The following is a 19,300-nucleotide window of genomic DNA, read 5'->3' as shown; positions in this document are numbered from 1 at the left end:
GGCTAAATTAAACCAGAGTGCTCCTGTTTTACATGGACTTGAAGTGGCTGATTCTAGATCAGGTTAAGTGCTCCGTCTTTTATGTCTCTCAACACTCACCATGAAAATGAGACTAGGGGCCTTGTGTATAAAATGATAATAATAAAAATAAATAAATAATTGCAAGAGAAGCTGCACATTTTGCAGTGCTTCAACATTTTCAATAAATTATTAAGGTGGCCCAGGGGTGCAGAACAACACAACCAAATTAGCATAGCAAATTTATGATGGAAACACCACAAAAATAAGCCACAACACAAAGAAATTAAACCACAACACAACGGAAATCCACAGCACAGCAGAAATAAGCCACAACGACACTGAGTCACAACACAACAAAATTAAGCCACAACACAATGGAAAATCCACAGCACAAAGGAAACAAGCCACAACAAAATTAAAGCACAACAAAAATAAATATAAATATTTCACGACTAAAATACAATGTTTAATGTTTAATTTTTTTTTTTTTTACTTTGTTCTGTTGTGGCTTAATTTTGTTGTGATGCTACTTAATTTCATTGTGTTGTGACTTGTTTCCACTGTGCTGTGGCTTTTCCGTTGTCATTTCTGGTTTTATTTGCTGTGCTAATTTGGTTGTGTTGTGCATCTCTGGGCCACCATAGTATAATGATTTATTTTATTTTTAATTAATATTATTTTTAAATTCACATATTTCGCATATTACTTATGTGACCGCGCCTTTAATTAGTTCACTGAGGCTAATCTAATTGTTTTTTTTGTTTGTTTGTTTTGTTTTTGTTTTTTAACGCCTTTACAACATATGTGTGGGCTTATAAGCAAATTTTCGACGTGTCTCAATGAATTCGTCTGTAGAAACTGAGGAACCAAAGACGAGAGGCAAAAAGTAATTGAACGGACTGTGAATTGCTAGTCTCAGTAAGGGAGTTACTGATAAACTAGAGAATAATGAATGACAACAATGTACAGCGGCTGTCAACATACAATTACTGCAATGATCAAAAATGGACAGATTCGTAATGCTGTTGAAAGACGAAGTGTTGCCAATTCATGTAACACACACAGAGATGTCAAAGCGTGCCACGATGAAGGAAACCATTAACGTAGTAGTGGAATTTGTTTAGAAATAACAAACATTGCAACATGTATGAGGTCTCCAATTTTCATCACATGTGACTTATAACAAAACAAATGTCGATGAACACATTGCCCATTGCGTTGGTCGGGCCAGTTGGTGTCACTGATGCACGTCGAGGCAACCAATTTTTTTTCAGTGATGTAGTGTACATGTAGTGTGCAGCAAACATTGACACTGAATCCAATTTGTGCATGCAAATTGTTTTTTTTTAGGCCTAACGTGTTGTGGTTACATTCAAGACTATAGAAATATAATTTGAAAGTGCTACAACATAAATTGCTAGAATAAAAGCTTTGTTGTGTTAATTTTCAGTTAAAATTCTTTTTCATATCCCAGCTTAATATACTGAGTCAACAATAAGTAAGCTATTCTTTGTTTGATTTCACTTAAAAGTTTAAAATTATGATAACTATAAACTAACACTAACCCACACCCTAAACCTAACAGATTTTTTCATTATTAGAATTTTAAAAATCATGATTTAATTTATGCATGGATCATTTTTCCAAATGAGGACATCCCAAAATAGCACACTGAGTGCGCGCGCGCACACACACACACACACACACATCCCTTAGTGATAGTTCACCCAAAAATCTAAATTCTCTCATCATTCCTAGCCCAGTAGGGGGCGATATGCATGAAGAATGTAAATCACCTAAAACAAAAGAAGAAGAATGTGGACCTGAAAGTGGAGATTTATATTAAAAAAGGACTTAAATATTGATCTGTTTCTAACCCACACCTATCGCTTTTGAAGATATGGATTAAACAACTGGGGACATTTTGACTTTTATGCTGCCTTTATGTGCTTGTTGGAACTTCAAAATTCTGGCCACAATTCACTTGCATTTTATGGACCTACAGAGCTGAGATATTCTTCTAAAAACCTTTGTTTGTGTTCAGCAGAAGAAAGAAAGTCATACACATCTGGGATGGCATTTCGTAAATGATGAAAGAATTTTCCTTTTTGGGTGAACTATCCCTTTAAGTCAAACTTTCCTCCCAGACAATGGACTCTGGATCAGGCTGCCACTATAACATGCAAACAAAAATCACAATAATTGCAGTTTGTTAAATATGCTTGTTTCCTTAGAATCTTGGCATGTTTCTATGAAAACTCCAGAGGGGGGAGAAAGCAGAGAAAAACTTTCAGGGAGTCCTTGGTTGAAAGTTGAAATAGATCCATATCTGTCTCCTGCTGAGGTGGAACGGTGAGCTGCAGGAATGGATTCCCCATATTTGAGGCACTGGAGCTGGACAGATCTGGATCAGATTCAGAGATGTAGGTGTGGACTTCCTAGCAATGAGGAGTCATGGGACTGATTGTGGTGACTGGGTTACACACACCCTCACGCTACCATGGTCACTTAATTGAACTCATATGTTATTATTCTCTATAATTCTTAATCTCTGGTCGTCACATAGTTCATTAATTATGAATAAATTTAAATGGATCTGGCTTAGTAGTTCACTCTTTACATAGTCTTTCTCTCTTACACACACACAAAGTAAACTAATGTACAGTACACTATGATTTTTGGACATTGTGCAAATTGAGTGAGAGTTTATATAAGGTAAGATCTACACATGCTATAAATGTTTTAGTCCTCTCCTTTCTTTCCTATCCTTAATTCTAAAACAACACTCCAGCTTTGCTCATTTCCTAACCTGTAACTCTGACCCAACTCTGAAGTGCACTTCAAAGAAACCCAGCCAGGGAGAGTACAAATCAAACATTAGTGCGGTTATATGCCCGCTGGTGAACGTTCGCTTTCACTTTTTAAGTTGCTGTATATCTGTACCAGATCACTCTAAGCTCACCTTTTCACCCAGTAATTAAAAAAAATAAATAAAAAGAAATCTCTCTTATTGAGCCTGCAAGCCCTTTAACACTTTCTCACTTCAGCTGCTATTTACTTTAAAAACATGCTGAATTTGTCTTTAATTAGAATTCTATAACTTTGAATAGTTCACCCATAAATGCAAATTCTGTCACTTTGGCAACCACTGGTCACTGTGTGCCAGTGTCAGAAATGACTTTTTAAATTTGTTTTATATAGGTACAATTTTGCCTCCTGAAATTTATTTTCTGGGGCATTTAAAAAAAAAAAAAAAAAAAAAAAATCTTTATGACATTTTTTTTCTAACCATATAAAACCACAGTGTTTTATCCTTTTATGTCAAATTCATCAATTAGAGCTGCACTATGTAAGTAACTATGATTTCCTGATAAAAATGTTCAAATTGCCATTATTGATCTAGTACATAAACAATCAGTGTTCAAAACAATGTCCTTACCTCACCCCGATTCACTACGGTAAGTGTATAAAAATTCATTTATTCTGAGCTGTTGGTTCAGACTTGGCACTATATCGCTAGCTTATGACGGTCATCCTTTCGTCATTACATCATGTCCGTAAACACAGGAAAGAAGTGCCGACTGTCTCATGTTCCGGTTGGAGAAACTAACTACGCTGTTCAACTCAGTTCAGTAACGCTCACACAGTCCAGGACAGCATTGTTGCAGTCTAGATGGATGTTTATCTGTTATCCGTTTGGCAAAGTTGTTCACCTGCTATAATGCTGGATATGTTTTCTGGTAGGGTTGTTGAAGCTTTTGGTTGTCATGCTTTTATGAATCGAACATACTCGTGTAAACCGATCGTGATGAATCCAAGTTGTCAGGGGACGTTACAGTGACATGTTTATGTATGAATTCTGAAACTGACTTCTTGTAACTGTTATATTACATATTATTTTCATGTTTAATAAAGTATATTTTATCCTAATCTTTACTGAATCCTCATTTTGTTTTTAGTTTACGGTGTTATTGTGTGCATTGCACAGACAGTTCAGTTGCATTATCAACTGAGGTTGTACAATATACAATAATATAATAATAATAATAAAGTCTTCTATTGAACTCATATCAGCCATAACACACATTTCACCTCTTAAATTGATGTGTAGTACAATACAAACATTAGTAGTAGATAAAATACATGAACAGTCCTATTAAAATATAATCCACTGTTCTCTATGTAAAAGCACTTTGAGTGCTGTGTCAGAAAAGCGCTATAAGTGTAAAATGTATTCATTCTAAATATGCAAATAAGAGTGTTTTTTATCTTCATCAAAGCAAGCAATTTTTCTGTTTCAAATGTTTAATCGTATAACATAATATCAACATGAAAATAGCATGTTATGACTCCGCCTCCAGTCTTGATCACACACAGGCGATGTCCAGGTATGCTCAAATCATGAGATTCATCCGCCAGAAGAGCAGTGCGAGAACACGATTGACGTAATGTATTCTACCGCAAATTGCTTACAATTTTAAATTTCAACTACAGATGTTGCTAGAGAACACAGAGTTACATAGTGCAGCTTTAAGCAGTCAATTGAAATAAATTTAACATCTGAAAAATTAGTATAACTAACTAGGCCTATTTAACAGAATTTTAAGAAATACATTATACACACACACACACACTAATAGTAATAATAATAGTAATTACAAGGGCAGTTATTTTTTTAGTTTTGGTTGCATTTGTGCCCTGAACCCTAGTTAATTCTGACCCTGCTGTATGCTTTCGTTGCATGGAAAAGAGCAGCATGAACATTCTGTCTAATTTCTCCTTTTGTGTTCCAGGGAAGACATATGTGTTTGGAACGACATGAGGCTGAGTAAATGATGGCAAAATGTCTATTTTTGGCGGGACTATTCCTTTAACAGTGACTCAATCAAAACAAAAACAAAAACAAAAACAAACCTTAAAAAGAGAATTACACAGAGTCACAAGTCCAGTTTATTTGACAAAACAGTGAAAAAGAAAAAAGCAGACCTACAACTGTGATCCACAGCAACCACTGAGTGGAACAGAGTGGAGAATGAAAGATTATCTAGACCAAGAGAACAAGGAGACATGGAGATGGCTGATCAGTAGAGAGAAACAGAAAGAGAGGGGTAGATAGAGGGAGAGAACATGAGCTCTAAGATACAGTCTCTGTATTGAGGCTGACATTAAGTAGAAGATTAGTGGAAGGGATAGACAGAGACAGAGAGAGAGAGAGGTGTATGTGTGTGTGTGTGTGTGTGTGTGAGTTGGGGTGCTCCATGCTGCTGGGTGGGAGCAGCAGTGGGGGTTCCACCTCAGAGGAATTGCTGTGTTTTGGCAGCCTTGTTGGATGGGAGGGGTATGATGCATGCTTGTCTAGCAGGTCTGTGGATAGAGAGATGGGTCTAAAGCAGAGGTGCCCAAACATTTTCCTACAAAGGGACAAAAATCAAACTTGATCGAAGGCTGTGGGCTGAAAGTAAACGTTGCATTATAACAAACTAAGGGCCTGAAATTCATTTCTGAAAATGGGGGGAATTCCCCATTACACAGCTCATATGGGGGGCATTTTTTACCTTTACAAAGGTAATTTTTTTCTAACCTTATAAAATGACTGTCATTCTTTTATGTCAAATACTTTAAACAATGACATTTTAAAATGGCATGTTTCAATAATACAAAATTGCATGATCTCTACATTGCATAATGTGCATTGTTGCTGATTTCTTTTTCTTTTTTCTTCTCATTCACATATTTCCAAATATTTTGGCTATTAAATTAACACAGCCTACAAAACTAATGCACTGACACAGAGGAGTAGATGATAGCATTTCTCCAGATTTGGAATGAGGAGCTCTATATATATACACACACACACACACACACTGCGTGCACAATTATTAGGCAAGTGCGTATTCTGATCTTATCATTATTTCCATGCAAATTTTCCAACTCCAAACCATATAAACTTGAATGCTTATTGGATTCAATCATTTTCAGGTGATAAATATTGGTGTAATGAGGGAGGGTGTAGCGAAAGTGACTAACACCTTATTTCAAGGTGTGCATAATTATTAGGCAGCTTCATTACCTCAGGTAAAATGGGCCAAAAAAAAGATTTAAGTGACACTGAAAATTCAATAATTGTAAAATGCCTTTCAGACGGATGCAACACTCTTGAAATAGCTAAACTATTGAGGCGTGACCACCGGACAATCAAACATTTAGTTGCGAATAGTCAACTGGGGCGCAAAAAACGCATGGAGAAGAAAAGGCACAAATTAATTGGAAAAGACTTGAGAAGAATTAGACATGAAGCTACCAGGAACCCATTTTCCTCCAGTGCCACCATATTCCAGAACTTCAACCTACCTGGAGTGTCCAGAAGTACAAGGTGCCAAGTGCTCAGAGACATGGCCAAGGTCAAGAAGGCTGAAACACGACCACCACTGTATAAGATTCACAAGTTGAAGCATCAAGATTGGGCAAAGAAATCCCTGAAAACTGATTTTTCAAAGGTTTTATGGACAGATGAAATGAGAGTGACTCTTGATGGACCAGATGGATGGGCCTGTGGCTGGATCACTAATGGACACAGGGCACCACTTCGAGTCAGGCGCCAGCAAGGTGGAGGAGGGGTACTGGTATGGGCTGCTATCATTAAGGATGAGGTAGTTGAACCTTTTCGAGCTGAAGATGGACTGAAACTCAACTCCCAAACCTACTGCCAGTTTCTGGAAAGTACTTTCTTCAAGCAGTGGTACAGGAAGAAGTCCTCAGCATTCAAGAATGCCATGATCTTTATGCAGGACAATGCTCCATCACATGCATCCAAATACTCCACTGCTTGGCTAGCCAGTAAGGGCCTCAAAGATGCCCAAATAATGACTTGGCCCCCTTCCTCACCTGACTTAAATCCTACTGAGAACTTGTGGGCCCTTCTCAAACATGAGATTTACAGTGAGGGAAGACAATACACCTCTTTGAACAGCAATTGGGAGGCTGTGGTTGCTGCTTCAGCGAAAGTTGATCGTGAACAGATCAAGAAACTGGATGGAAGGCTCATGGCAGTTATTGAAAATAAGGGTGGCTATACAGGTCACTGAATATTTTTGAAAGGCCAAAAATGTTATTTAATTGTCATTTTGTGTTACATATTTGTTGTACTTACTCTAAAAATTGAGAATAAACAACTGAGTTGGGAGAATTTCTTTTTTAATTTAGTTGCCTAATAATTGTGCACACTTATATTCCCTTGAGAAAGACAAAACTCACTTTTCCTTTGTTAAACATTCAGGTTTGAGGTTACATTTTGGATTGACAGAGCATTGTGTTTGTTCAACAATAACATTAATCCTGAGGAATAAAATTTGCCTAATAATTGTGCACGCAGTGTGTATATATATATATATATATATATATATATATAAAACTTCATGCCAATTGAATCAAACAATGCAAAAATAAACATTTAACAATGAACATTAGTCAGAGATATGATTCATACACTAAAAGCAGTTACTGTTCTGTAAAATTATTATTGTATCATTAATAACGCTTTATTTTAACATCAAGGCTATTTAACACATTCAGATATTATTTTTGTTAATATTATTATTAACTACATTGTAGCATTTGGTCATTTTAGCACAGGTGCACGACACTGAACCAATGCAAAGCGTGAGAAGCCAAGTGCCCGTCTGTGTGCATTTATAGTGCGAGCCTCCGCCACTGACTCTGCAACATCTGCACAACAGACGGCATGAAACAAATAAAGTTCAGCAACAATTAAAATGAAGTTCGCGATGTACAGTACGTATTTAAAACCATATCAGATTGCAGGGGAATTGTTTTTGCCCAGAGCCACCATTAACTTCCGACCCTGGATGGAACAAGAGTTGGATATGAGAAATGTAACAGGTGTTTTAGCATCTCTCTTCACCATGCAGCTGGCACATTACACAAAGCATTTTTACTATTTCTGCCTTTCTTGCAAATGTGCTACTTAATGACTAACAAGGGAGTGCCAAGATATAAAAAGTGGCTGAACTATATCGCTCCACAGCAACGTCACGTGCTTGCAATTTGTTAATTATATACAGGAATGTAGTTTTATCGCGTTGCTCACTTACAGAGAGGTGGTATAACGCCATTTGCATGTCGAATTAACAGGTTTATAAAGGTTTATAAATCTGTAACATCTTAAGCTCAGTAACTACGCGACAAAACACTTCCCCACTGTGCACGCTTACACAAAATTCAACAAGCTGCACGTGAGAGAGAGAGAGAGCAGATTTACTCACGCAGCTACTGGAATTAAAGTTTGATACAAAAACAAGTTTATTTATTTGATTTGTTCATCTATATCTATTGTTTTACTAATTCACAGCTGCACTGTAAAGTTTATGAATGTGGAACTTGCGGGAATTATTAAAATTGTGCGCAATACCCACGCCGAATTTTAAGCCGTGCATACTGTGTTATATTAAAATATGAAAGATGCCCTGGTTCTCCTCCTTTATGATTTCATTATATAAAAAAACATTACTCTGAAATCCGCAAAATTAATGCAATGAAAAGCTGCATCAACAGCATTTTTTTCTTCTTTTCATTTTCCCCCCTCTTGTCATTTACCACACGGCGGACCAAATCAAAGGTCATCACAGGCCAACTTTGGCCTGCGGGCCCTGGTTTGGGCATCTCTGGTCTAAAGCAATGCACTGCATTCCTCCGAAGTGTGTATACATGTGTGGGTGTGTCGCTGTGTGTGGGTGTTTTGTGTTTATTTAGAGTGGCCTTCCCTACTCTGCATCGCAGTGGTGATGATGGATATGCCAAACTCTGATCTCTGGAGACATAGATGTTAGGACTCAACAAAAACACTCACACACACATAACCACCCTCCAACAAACACATGCAGATACACACAAATGCATAACAGCTGCCTCCCACCTACAACCACACATACAGTAGAACAAAGAGGTCTCTCCATTAACCATTCAAGTCACAGAAACAGATAAGAGCAAGTGCAACAGACAAGCCATACACACAATAAAATTGAGATCCTTCTCAGTGCATATATATGCTCACATAAACAAACGTGCAGATGAATCCATGCACCCACGCGATATACTATAACCAAATGCGGACAAAAGAGAGATTCCATTATGAAGCAGTCTTGTGACTCCTGACTTTCCACTTCTGGATGCTTCTTGGCTCCTTTTGCCTGTCCGTTCATTTTGACTGGCCATTTCAGAGTGACAATATCCCCGCCCACCCCTCACCTCCGTTTCCATACACCTACCCCTTCCAAAAAGTCTGACCTCATTATGGGAGGCCATGTGAAATGTAGCTGGGTCCAGTGGTCCGCTAGCTGTGCCCAGTTCAATTTAGTTCAACTTAAAGTTCCAAAAATGGCACAGCGGGATCACCCAGCACAGGTGTGTCCATTAAAGTCTCTACCAGCTGCTGCTGTGGTGACCCTCAGCAGAACGTTGCCCAGCTACAGGCTGGGCCGTTGACGGGTGGTGTCGTAAGAGCGTACAACCTGGGACTGAGACACCACACCATGCTCCTCCTGTGAGAACGCATATCCATCTATGGGGAGAAGGAAGAGAACAGGAATATTCACATGTATGCCAAGATAAAGAAAGGTCACTCAGCTATGGATAATGGTTCCATAGGAAAGAAAAATCTCAAATGTTTCAGATAGCAATGAGATTAAAGGAATAGTTCACCCAAACAAGAAAATTCTTTCATCATTTACTTACCCTTATGCCATCCCAGATTTCTTTCTTCTGCAGAACAAAAACGAAGGCTTTTAGAATAATATCTCAGCTCTGTAGGCCGAGACAATTCAAGTGAATGGTGGCCAGAAATTTGAAGGTCCAAAAAGCATTTAAAGTTAGCATAAAAGTAATCCATATGACACCAGTCTTCAGTTTAATCCATGTCTTAAAAAGCTTTTAGAAGACTATCTCAGCTCCAATTGGTTTGGGTTGAGAACAGACTAAAATGTCACTATAACACTTGACATCAACTGTCTCCTTGGTGATCACGATTTCAAGCTCGATTACATTTCCTATAGCACCATCTAGCGCTCTGCACATGTGTCAAGCACTAGGAAGTGTAATGGAGCTTGAAATCATGATCGTGCCTAGAGACTGCAATGGCAAGATGTAAAATGAGTTATATTTTGGTCTGTTCTCACCCAAAACCGCATAGATCGCTTCAGAAGGCATGGATTAAACCACTGGAGTCATACGGATTAGTTTTATGCTGCTTTTATTAGCTTTTTGGAGCTTCAAAATGTTGGTCACTATTCACTTGAATTGTATGGACCTACAGAGCAGAGATCTTCTTCTAAAAATCTTTGTGTTCTGCAGAAGAAAGTCACACACATCTGGGATGGCATGAGGGTGAGTAAATGATGAGAGAATTTAAATTTTTGGGTGAACTATTCTTTTAAATGGAGAGCAGATGGAGACTTTTGATAAGGTCTCCTGGTTTTCAGATTTTTCTATTGAAAAAAAGAGACCCTATTATTCTCTGTCAACATTTGTTTTATTTGTGGCTATTTTTATATCTCCAAACCAAAGTTGATATTTACATAAACATAACGGAGAACTCCCTTAAGATTCAACAGCTATGAAAAATCAATAAAGTGTTCCTACTGGGTGTCCTAGTAACCCCACCAGGCTTCTTAGCTATCTTAACCTGCAAGACCCCCTTGATCGACAAGCTTCACCAGCTAAGTTTAGCTGGTAAACTGTATTGCTATGATGGCCCACCTGCTTGACCAGGACCAAACCAGCACTATCTACCCTGCGCTTTTTAGCAGGGCACACATACTTACATTTTAAGTTTTCTGTGCAGATGTGTGTATTCAGTGTGTTAAAATGGATCTGTGTGAGGAACTTTAACTTACGTGACACGGTCTGCTGCACAGAGTTTGAGCGTCCCACGCTGGAGGGCGTTTTCCAGAAGACTCGTGTCAGCAGGTGGGCACGCTCGTTCAGACTGGACAGAGAGAGAGAGAGACAGACAGGTAAACCCACCAGTCACGGTGCAAAGCTAATGACTGATATGCTTTAGTCATAGCACACAGGAATGACTGACAAACTAGAGGTCAAATCACATGCTCAGATACAACTAAGATATCACACCACCTTTTCTATGACACATAGACTTTTAATCTTCTGCATGGGGGTCTTGGCACACAGCAGATACACTAAACGATGATCAGTCGAGTAGAAAACACACACACACACACACACACACACATACACACTCAAAAAATTCTAAGAAATGGCTTCCCCAAACCACTCCTAAACAACATTAAACTCAGTACTGTGATCCAAAAACATCTCTTCAAATATTTCTACAGCACTAAATCCTCAACCTTCTCATCCTTCAAAATAAAACAGAGCATAAAACAGTTCTCTGTCCTAAAAATTACTGTAACCAATAAAGGAGTTTCTAATTACTAAATTAAATGGAAAAATGCTGAACATGGAATTCCAATGCCATTTTGTGGCCAGTTTCAAAATGAAGAGGAATTGAGTAAGCCCGACCTCATCTTTGATAAACAGGTTCAATGTTGAAGAATCAATCTATGGCATTTCCCTGTAAATCAGATAAAAGAAAATTTCCCCCCATCCATAACAGAGAAAGAGTGATCCGAAAACCAGTTGTTATGGAGGATGGCCAAACTTTTCAAGGTTGCAGCTCAAAATCATATTGCACTATGAAGGGGACAGTTTGCACTGTTATCGTTGGGAAAGGACGTGGCATTCATTTGACTGTGCTGTAAAAAAATTCTGCAACAGTGTATGAGATATGGCAGAACGTCGGCCAACAAAAACTATGTCTGCAAAACAGATGACCTGTTGAAAGAACAGGATGATGAATGGTAAATAAAGAAATAAAAGGATGGAATGACGCATAGGCTCGCTTGTAACCAGAGCTCTTTCTTTCTTTTGCCATTTTGGAGCAGTCTTTCTCTAGAGCTGGGGGACAATCTTCCAAATATCAGTTGTGGTGGGGGACAGTTGTTTTGATTAATCAACTTGGCTACAACTTATTTTCCTCTTGATTGTCCCTCATGTTCGTGTCCAGGTTTGGATTAGACTGGAGGAAAATACTTCGCCCCTGTCCAGTACGGCTAGCTGATGCTACTACAAAGACCAGCTTAACCAGCATGCAATTCCCATGCTGATCTAGGCTGGTTTATGCTGGTTAGTGCTGGTTTGGTACTAGTCTAGCTGGTGGATCACCATAGCCATGCTTTTCACTGGCAAAACCTAGCCGGTGAAGATGGTTTGCCAGCATGGTCTTTCTTATGAAGCTGGTAAAGTTCGTTTATAGCCTGGTGGGAACACCAGCACACCAGCATCCCTTGCTGGGGAACCAGTAGGGCTGGGAATTGATAAAGATTTCCAGATTTGATTTAATTCCGATACACAAGCTCTCGATTCAATTAGATTTCGATTCGATATTGATTCATCAGAATCAGAATCAGAATGAGCTTTATTGCCAAGTATGCTTACACATACAAGGAATTTGTCTTGGTGACAGGAGCTTCCAGCACACAACAATACAAAAACAGCAACAAGACTTTTAAAAAAAATAATTAAAATGGAATAAAAAATAGATAAATATTGAAAAGAAAAAATATACATACATACACACATACATACATATATACATACAGTATATATACACATACATATATATATATATATATATATATACACATACACACACACACACATATACACACACACATATATACACACATACATACATACATACACATATATACACATATCCATATATATGAATATATATATACATACATATACATACATACATACATACATACATACATACATACACACACGCAGTGCAAATCTAAATACAAATCGGTTATATATAGTGCAAGGGAATGTAATGTCAGAAGAGTTTGGATGTGTTGGATAATATAAAAAGACTAAGCTGTGTATTGCACATTAATTATTGCTCAAAGGGGCAGTTTTAACTGTTCATGAGAGGGAGAGCCTGGGGGAAAAAACTGTTCCTGTGCCTGACGGTTCTGGTGCTCAGAGCTCTGAAACGTCGGCCAGAAGGCAACAGTTCAAAAAGGTAGTGGGCAGGGTGAGTGGGGTCCAGAGTGATTTTTCTAGCCTTTTTCCTCACTCTGGAAGTGTACAGTTCTTGAAGGGAGGGCAGGGGGCAATCAATAAACCTCTCAGCAGTCCGAACTGTCCTTTGTAGTCTTCTGATATCCGATTTCGTAGCTGAACCAAACCAGACAGTTATAGAAGTGCAGAGGACAGACTCAATGACTGCTGAGTAGAACTGTATCAGCAGCGCCTATGGCAGGTTGAACTTCCTCAACTGGCGAAGGAAGTACAACCTCTGCTAGGCCTTTTTTCACAGTGGAGTCAATGTGGGTCTCCTACTTCAGGTCCTGTGAGATGGTAGTGCCCAGGAACCTGAATGACTCCACTGCTGCCACAGTGCTGTTTAGAATGGTGAGGAGGGACAGTGTTGGGGGGTTCCTCCTAAAGTCCACATTCATCTCCACCGTTTTGAACGTGTTCAGCTCAAGGTTGTTTTGACTGCACCAGACAGCCAGCTGTTTAACCTCCCTTCTGTATGCAGACTCATCGTCATCTCGACAGTGGTGTCATCTGCAAACTTCTGGAGATTGACAGAGGGGTCCTTGGCGATGCAGTTGTTGGTGTAGAGGGAGAAGAGTAGTGGGGAAAGCACACATCCCAGGGATTGTACAGGTGCTGTAAGTGAATTTCCCCTGTCTCACAAGCTGCTGACTGTCTGTCAGAAAGCTGGTAATCCACTGACAGATAGACGTGGGAACAGAGTGTTGGTGTAATTTAGTCCGGAGAATAGCTGGGATGATGGTGTTGAAAGCTGAACTGAAGTCCACAAAAAGGATCCTTGCATATGTCCCTGGTCTGTCCAGATGTTGCAGGATGATGCAATCCCATGTTGACGGCATCATCCACAGATCTGTTTGCTCGATAAGAAAATTGAAGGGGATCTAGAAAGGGTCCAGTGATGCCCTTCAGGTGGGCCAACACCAGTCTCTCAAATGACTTCATGACCACAGACGTCAGGGCGACAGGTCTTTAGTCATTGAGTCCTGGGATTTTTGGTTTCTTTGGGATGGGGATGATAGTGGAACGTTTGAAGCAGCATGGGACTTCACAATGCTCCAGTGATCTATTGAAGATCTGTGTGAAGATGGGGGCCAGCTGGTTCGCACAGGATCTAAGACATGCAGGTAAAACGCCATCTGGTCCCTGTGCTTTCCTTATCCTTTGTTTTCGAAAGACACGGCACACATCATCTTCACAGATCTTAAGTGCAGGTTGAGTAGCAGGAGGGGGGAGGAGGGGGGTTGCAGGAGGTGTTGGTGTTTGTGTGAAGTGAAGGTCAGAGTGGGTGTGAGGTGTGAGATTGGGCCTTTCAAATCTACAGTAGAACACATTCAGGTCATCAGCCAGTTGTTGGTCCACCACAGGGTTGGGGGCAGGAGTCCTGTAATTTGTAAGTTGTTTCATGCCACTCCACACTGATGCAGGGTCATTAGCTGAAAACTTGTTTTTCAGCTTCTCAGAGTATCTTCTTTTAGCCACTCTGATTCCCTTATTCAGTGTGTTCCTGGCCTGATTGTACAAGACTTTATCCCCAACTCTGTAAGCATCCTCTTTGGCCTGACGAAGCTGCCTGAGTTCTGCTGTAAACCATGGTTTGTTGTTGTTAAATGTTAAATAAGTCCTAGAAGGAATGCACATATCCTCACAGAAACTGATATTTGAAGCTGGAGATCAGCAATGCTGGTCTTGTCAGCAGGGGAGGTCTTCTCAGGTCGACAGAGTTACAAGTTGAATCTCTTCGATTGTTCCAGCCTCCAACCAACAATGCTCAATTCAAAACTGATGTTTAAAAGTTCAGCAGATTTTGGACACTCGAATGAAGATTCGAGACAGAATGACTAACACCCATTATCCATTTTACAGCTGGATATTTACTGAAACAAATGAGGTTAAACGCTCCACTCTAGGGGAATAAGGGGGTAAACCCAAACAGGGCTTACGGCCAACATCCCTCTGATTAGAAGTCCATTTCGTCAACTCCCTGGCCATAAATTAGTAGCCTAAAGACCACAAAACACTCCAAGGTATTAGAAAAACGTCATAAGGCTACACATATGTTTGCCAAGTTCCTGTCTCATATAGGGCCATACACCAAACTCAATATGTAGTGCAATATTCTGTAATATCTCTGGGAAAAAAACTATTAGAACTAAATCCATGCAATCATTCCACACAGTCAGCCTCAAAATCCACAAACAGTGTGAAAACAAACACATGCACAGACTAGAGCTATTCTTAACTACTTGTCAAGGAAGCTACACACACACACACACACACACACACACACACACACAGTCCTTATAGCTACGCAGACCTGACCAGCTCATGGCCGCCTGACATCGCAAAACATGAAAATACAAAGAGAAAGGGGAAAAGAAAAGTCAAAAGATATAATGATGGTAGAATGGAAGGTTCATGGAAGGAGCGAGAGGGAAACAGAGGTCACTCCACATCCCTACAGAGGGTCACATTCAGGCAGACTGGTTCTACCTGCGTGCATGCCTGCCTTTGACTCTTTAGTCTATGAATCCTCAGCATTGGGCCTGTGGGCGTTCAGGCAGAGGTTAGAAAATCACAAATGATGTTTGCTATAGTTCGCAAATAGCATGCAGGCATAAACAAATTATATGTTGATTACATAACATAATACAATAACATAAGACAAAAAACAATATGGTGATAAATAAAACACTACACAAAGAGATAAAAACAGGGTTCCCACACTTTTTGAGCAATTAATTTCCATGACCTTTCCAGTCATTTGTAATTACTGGATGAGGATTTTAAAAATAATTTATGTTCAGACCGATATGCTAATGAATAATACAGATTGATTTGTTAACCGGTTTGTACAGTTTCATTGAAAAGCAATGATTCAAAAAAAGATTTACTCATTATTCTTGCAAACATGATTTACCCAAGAGCAATATCTAGCCGATTAAACATTGAAACAACAAGATCAGATAACTTGAAAAATTAAAAATTAAATGTGCTATTTCTGCGCTACTAGTGGCACCAAACTGAATTACAAAAATAAAGTATGTTTTCTAACAACTTTTGACAACACCCCTTAGACTCATCACAGCCTTTCACACTCTCTGATTCCCTATGAACAAATAGGCCATACTAAATAAAAGGTGATAAACGTTAAACGTCGTAATAAACAAGACCATTATAACATACCCTCACTGAGCACTTTATTAGGTACACTATGGTCTTCTGCTGCTGTAGCCCATCTGCCTCAAGGCTCAACGTGTTGTGCATTCTGAGATACTATTTTGCTCACTACAATTGTACAGAGTGGTTATCTGAGTTAACGTAGACTTTCTGTCAGCTCAAACCAGTCCGGCCATTCTCCGTTGACCTCTCTCCTAAACAAGGCATTTCCGTCTGCAGAACTGCCACTCACTGGATGTTTTTTTGTTTTTGGCATCATTCTGGAGTAAACTCTTGAGACTGTTGTGCATGAAAATCTCAGGAGATCAGCAGTTACAGAAATACTCAAATCAGCCTGTCTGGCACCAACAATCATGCCATGCTCGAATTCACTGAGATCACATTTTTTCCCCATTCTGATGGTTGATGCAAACATTAACTGAAGCTCCTGACCCCTATCTGAATGATTTTATGCATTGCACTTGTATGATTCGCTGTTTAGATAATCACATGAATAAGTAGGTGACAGGTGTACCTAATAAAGTGCTTACACACCAGACAAAAAGCTTGGCATAGGAACTGATAATATCGCCGGATTAAACAACAGCTGGGTGTGTGGGAGATCCAGCACATGAGGTAGGATGGTTCTTCTGGTAAATAATAAGCATAACAATACATATTCCGAGTATCTTACAAATTTATCTGAAGCTCAACAGTAATAAGCTAACTTGTGTGGCAATACCTTGAGTGTAAGTTTACCTGTCGAGAAGCAACCCTGCAAGTTTGGGGTCTTGATCGAACCCCGAAAATTCCCTCAAAGTCCTCCAATTTGTAAATACAACGCCAATGTTCACTCTTATTTTACTCCGTTCTCTGTCTCTGTGTCTTTTAGCAAGTCTTCGAATTTTGGCTTTAACATCTGTAGGTGAAGCTAAATTTCTTGTCCTCTGTATATGTCTGCCATGGATGTTCATATTTCCCTGGCTGAACAGCTTACTACAAATAGCCTCACCCCAAACTTAAGCTATATGTTGAGCTAGTAAGGTATGTGTGGAGCTGAGCAGGCCACTCAAAATATAAACATCAATGTTTTGATAGTGCCTTGGAGGCTCAGTGTTTATCATTTTGGGTGAGGTAAATCCAAGAATGGCTTACTTATAGTTGTCAGTGAACAATAAACTGGGATAGTAGAACATCAAAAAAGTTACATACTTCACATTTAATATTCCTAATAGAAATTTCAATTACTTTTCCAGCACTCTAGATATTTTATACATTTCCATGACTTTTCAGGCCTGAGAAAAAAAAAAATAATAAATTCCCTGATATTTCTACATTTTTCATCACTGTGGGAACCCTATATAAAGAATTATGCATTTGTGTTAAGAGAGACAAATTCTAAACCTTGCTAAAACACCTGGTAAATCAATCTGAGGTATTAAAGAGGAAGACATATGCAGTTTAACAGTTGTTTGCTTTGGCTTCAAGTCATATCTAAGGACATACCTGCGGCCGCTGGCATCTCTGAGGACGGCTGCCCCAGGGTCCACAGCCCGAGCCTCTAATTCCTGCACTTCCTCTAGCAGAGTCTTCCTCACTGTGCGTCGTCCTCTGAACACACAAAGCCAGACAGTGTGAAATTGTCAGTCTGTTTATGTGAGTGGCTAATATACTGTACATTGCCAAATTACACAATATTTTCTCCATAAATACACTGAAGTGTGTGCGGTATGTTACTTACGCGTTCCACACCACATCTTTGAGTAAACATGCTGTTGGCACCAGTATAAGGCCCAGCCAGAAGCTCCAGCATTGCATCACCCTGCCAGCCTAAAAACAAAGATAAACAAATCGTCAATTTGAAATCAGTGCTCAGCAAACATTACCACACTCAATCAATGCAGGATTTCTGTCTCCTAACAGCAGCTGTCGATTGACTGAGTCATCTTTGACCTCTGTTAGTGGGAGAGGTTAATTACCTATTTGTCTACTGTCTATCCCTCTCCCCCACTGTCTCTGTTATGTGCTTTAATACAAGTGTCTTTTTCCCTAATGAGTCATCTCTTTGAAATTGGACCAGAAGGCCAAATATTAAGGCTAAAACTAAATAAACCAATTGTTCTAAACTACAGAAAATTCTCTCTAGTAGCCTCTTTAGTAGTGGTCAACCTATATAGGTTTCTTTAATGGCAGATGATGATGATACTTAGAGAGCAGGATGGCCAGTATGTGTATGCCATTTGTTACAGTCATCTCAATGTCAAAACGTGGCCCAATTATTATATGTATGTCTCATTTGTTTACATTAATAATAATAATATAATAACAACATTTGCTAACATTATATAATACAGTATTATAGCAAATGAGTCATACACAAAATTGACAAACTAACCTTTGCATGTACAGTATACAATATTTAGTCAAAATTCACTTTAAAATATTTTAAAGAAAAATACACAAGCATTAACAAGGATGATTTTGGAGCTAGTGGACACGGTCGATGCAAATCATTTTCAAAATAAGCATTAGCAGCGAATACGTTTTTGAGGAGTGCGCATGTGCATGAACAAACGTCAAATGATGGAGCCCAACAAGTCAACACAGCAGAAAGAATTAAACATTTCTGGGAGTACAGTGGGAAAAGCACATATAAACTATACCCATTTATACACACCAATGTAAAATATCGACTGTTCCATAAGTTAGCGTATATGCACTTGTTGATTGGGGGAATCCCAGAGTTTTATGTAAGAGGAAAATATCACTATTGCAGCGAGGTTACGATGGAAAGTTAAGGAAACAAACACAGCAAGAACTCTGGAATATCTGGGACTAAAGCAAAGCAACGGAGAATAAAACAGCAAAGTCTTCCTCGGATGCCATGTTTGTTATTTACACAAGCGTCGCAGGAAAATTACGTTGCAGTGGAGAAAGCTGCTTACTGACTGAGACGCAT

General features: G+C 39.1%; 1 protein-coding gene across 7 annotated transcripts in view; it reads right to left on the bottom strand.

Annotated features, from left to right (window-relative positions):
• Positions 1-7,198: 7,198 nt before the first annotated feature.
• Positions 7,199-19,300, bottom strand: part of LOC127431439 (phospholipid-transporting ATPase IB-like) — a 102,219-nt gene continuing 90,117 nt past the window's right edge. For all 7 annotated transcript variants that reach the window (XM_051681829.1, XM_051681825.1, XM_051681826.1 and 4 more), the window contains 4 exons: positions 18,083-18,171; positions 17,848-17,952; positions 10,929-11,020; positions 7,199-9,598 (listed from right to left, as the gene is read on the bottom strand). In XM_051681829.1, coding sequence (XP_051537789.1) covers positions 9,504-9,598; positions 10,929-11,020; positions 17,848-17,952; positions 18,083-18,171 — 381 coding nt within the window. In that variant the 3' untranslated portion in view covers positions 7,199-9,503. The remainder of the gene's footprint in view (positions 9,599-10,928; positions 11,021-17,847; positions 17,953-18,082; positions 18,172-19,300) is intronic.

The sequence above is a fragment of the Myxocyprinus asiaticus genome, chromosome 41, assembly GCF_019703515.2.
Source record: "Myxocyprinus asiaticus isolate MX2 ecotype Aquarium Trade chromosome 41, UBuf_Myxa_2, whole genome shotgun sequence".
Classification (NCBI taxonomy): Eukaryota; Metazoa; Chordata; class Actinopteri; order Cypriniformes; family Catostomidae; genus Myxocyprinus; species Myxocyprinus asiaticus.
The sequence above is the reverse complement of the archived record's forward strand: the minus strand, read 5'-3'. Positions and strand labels throughout refer to the sequence as shown.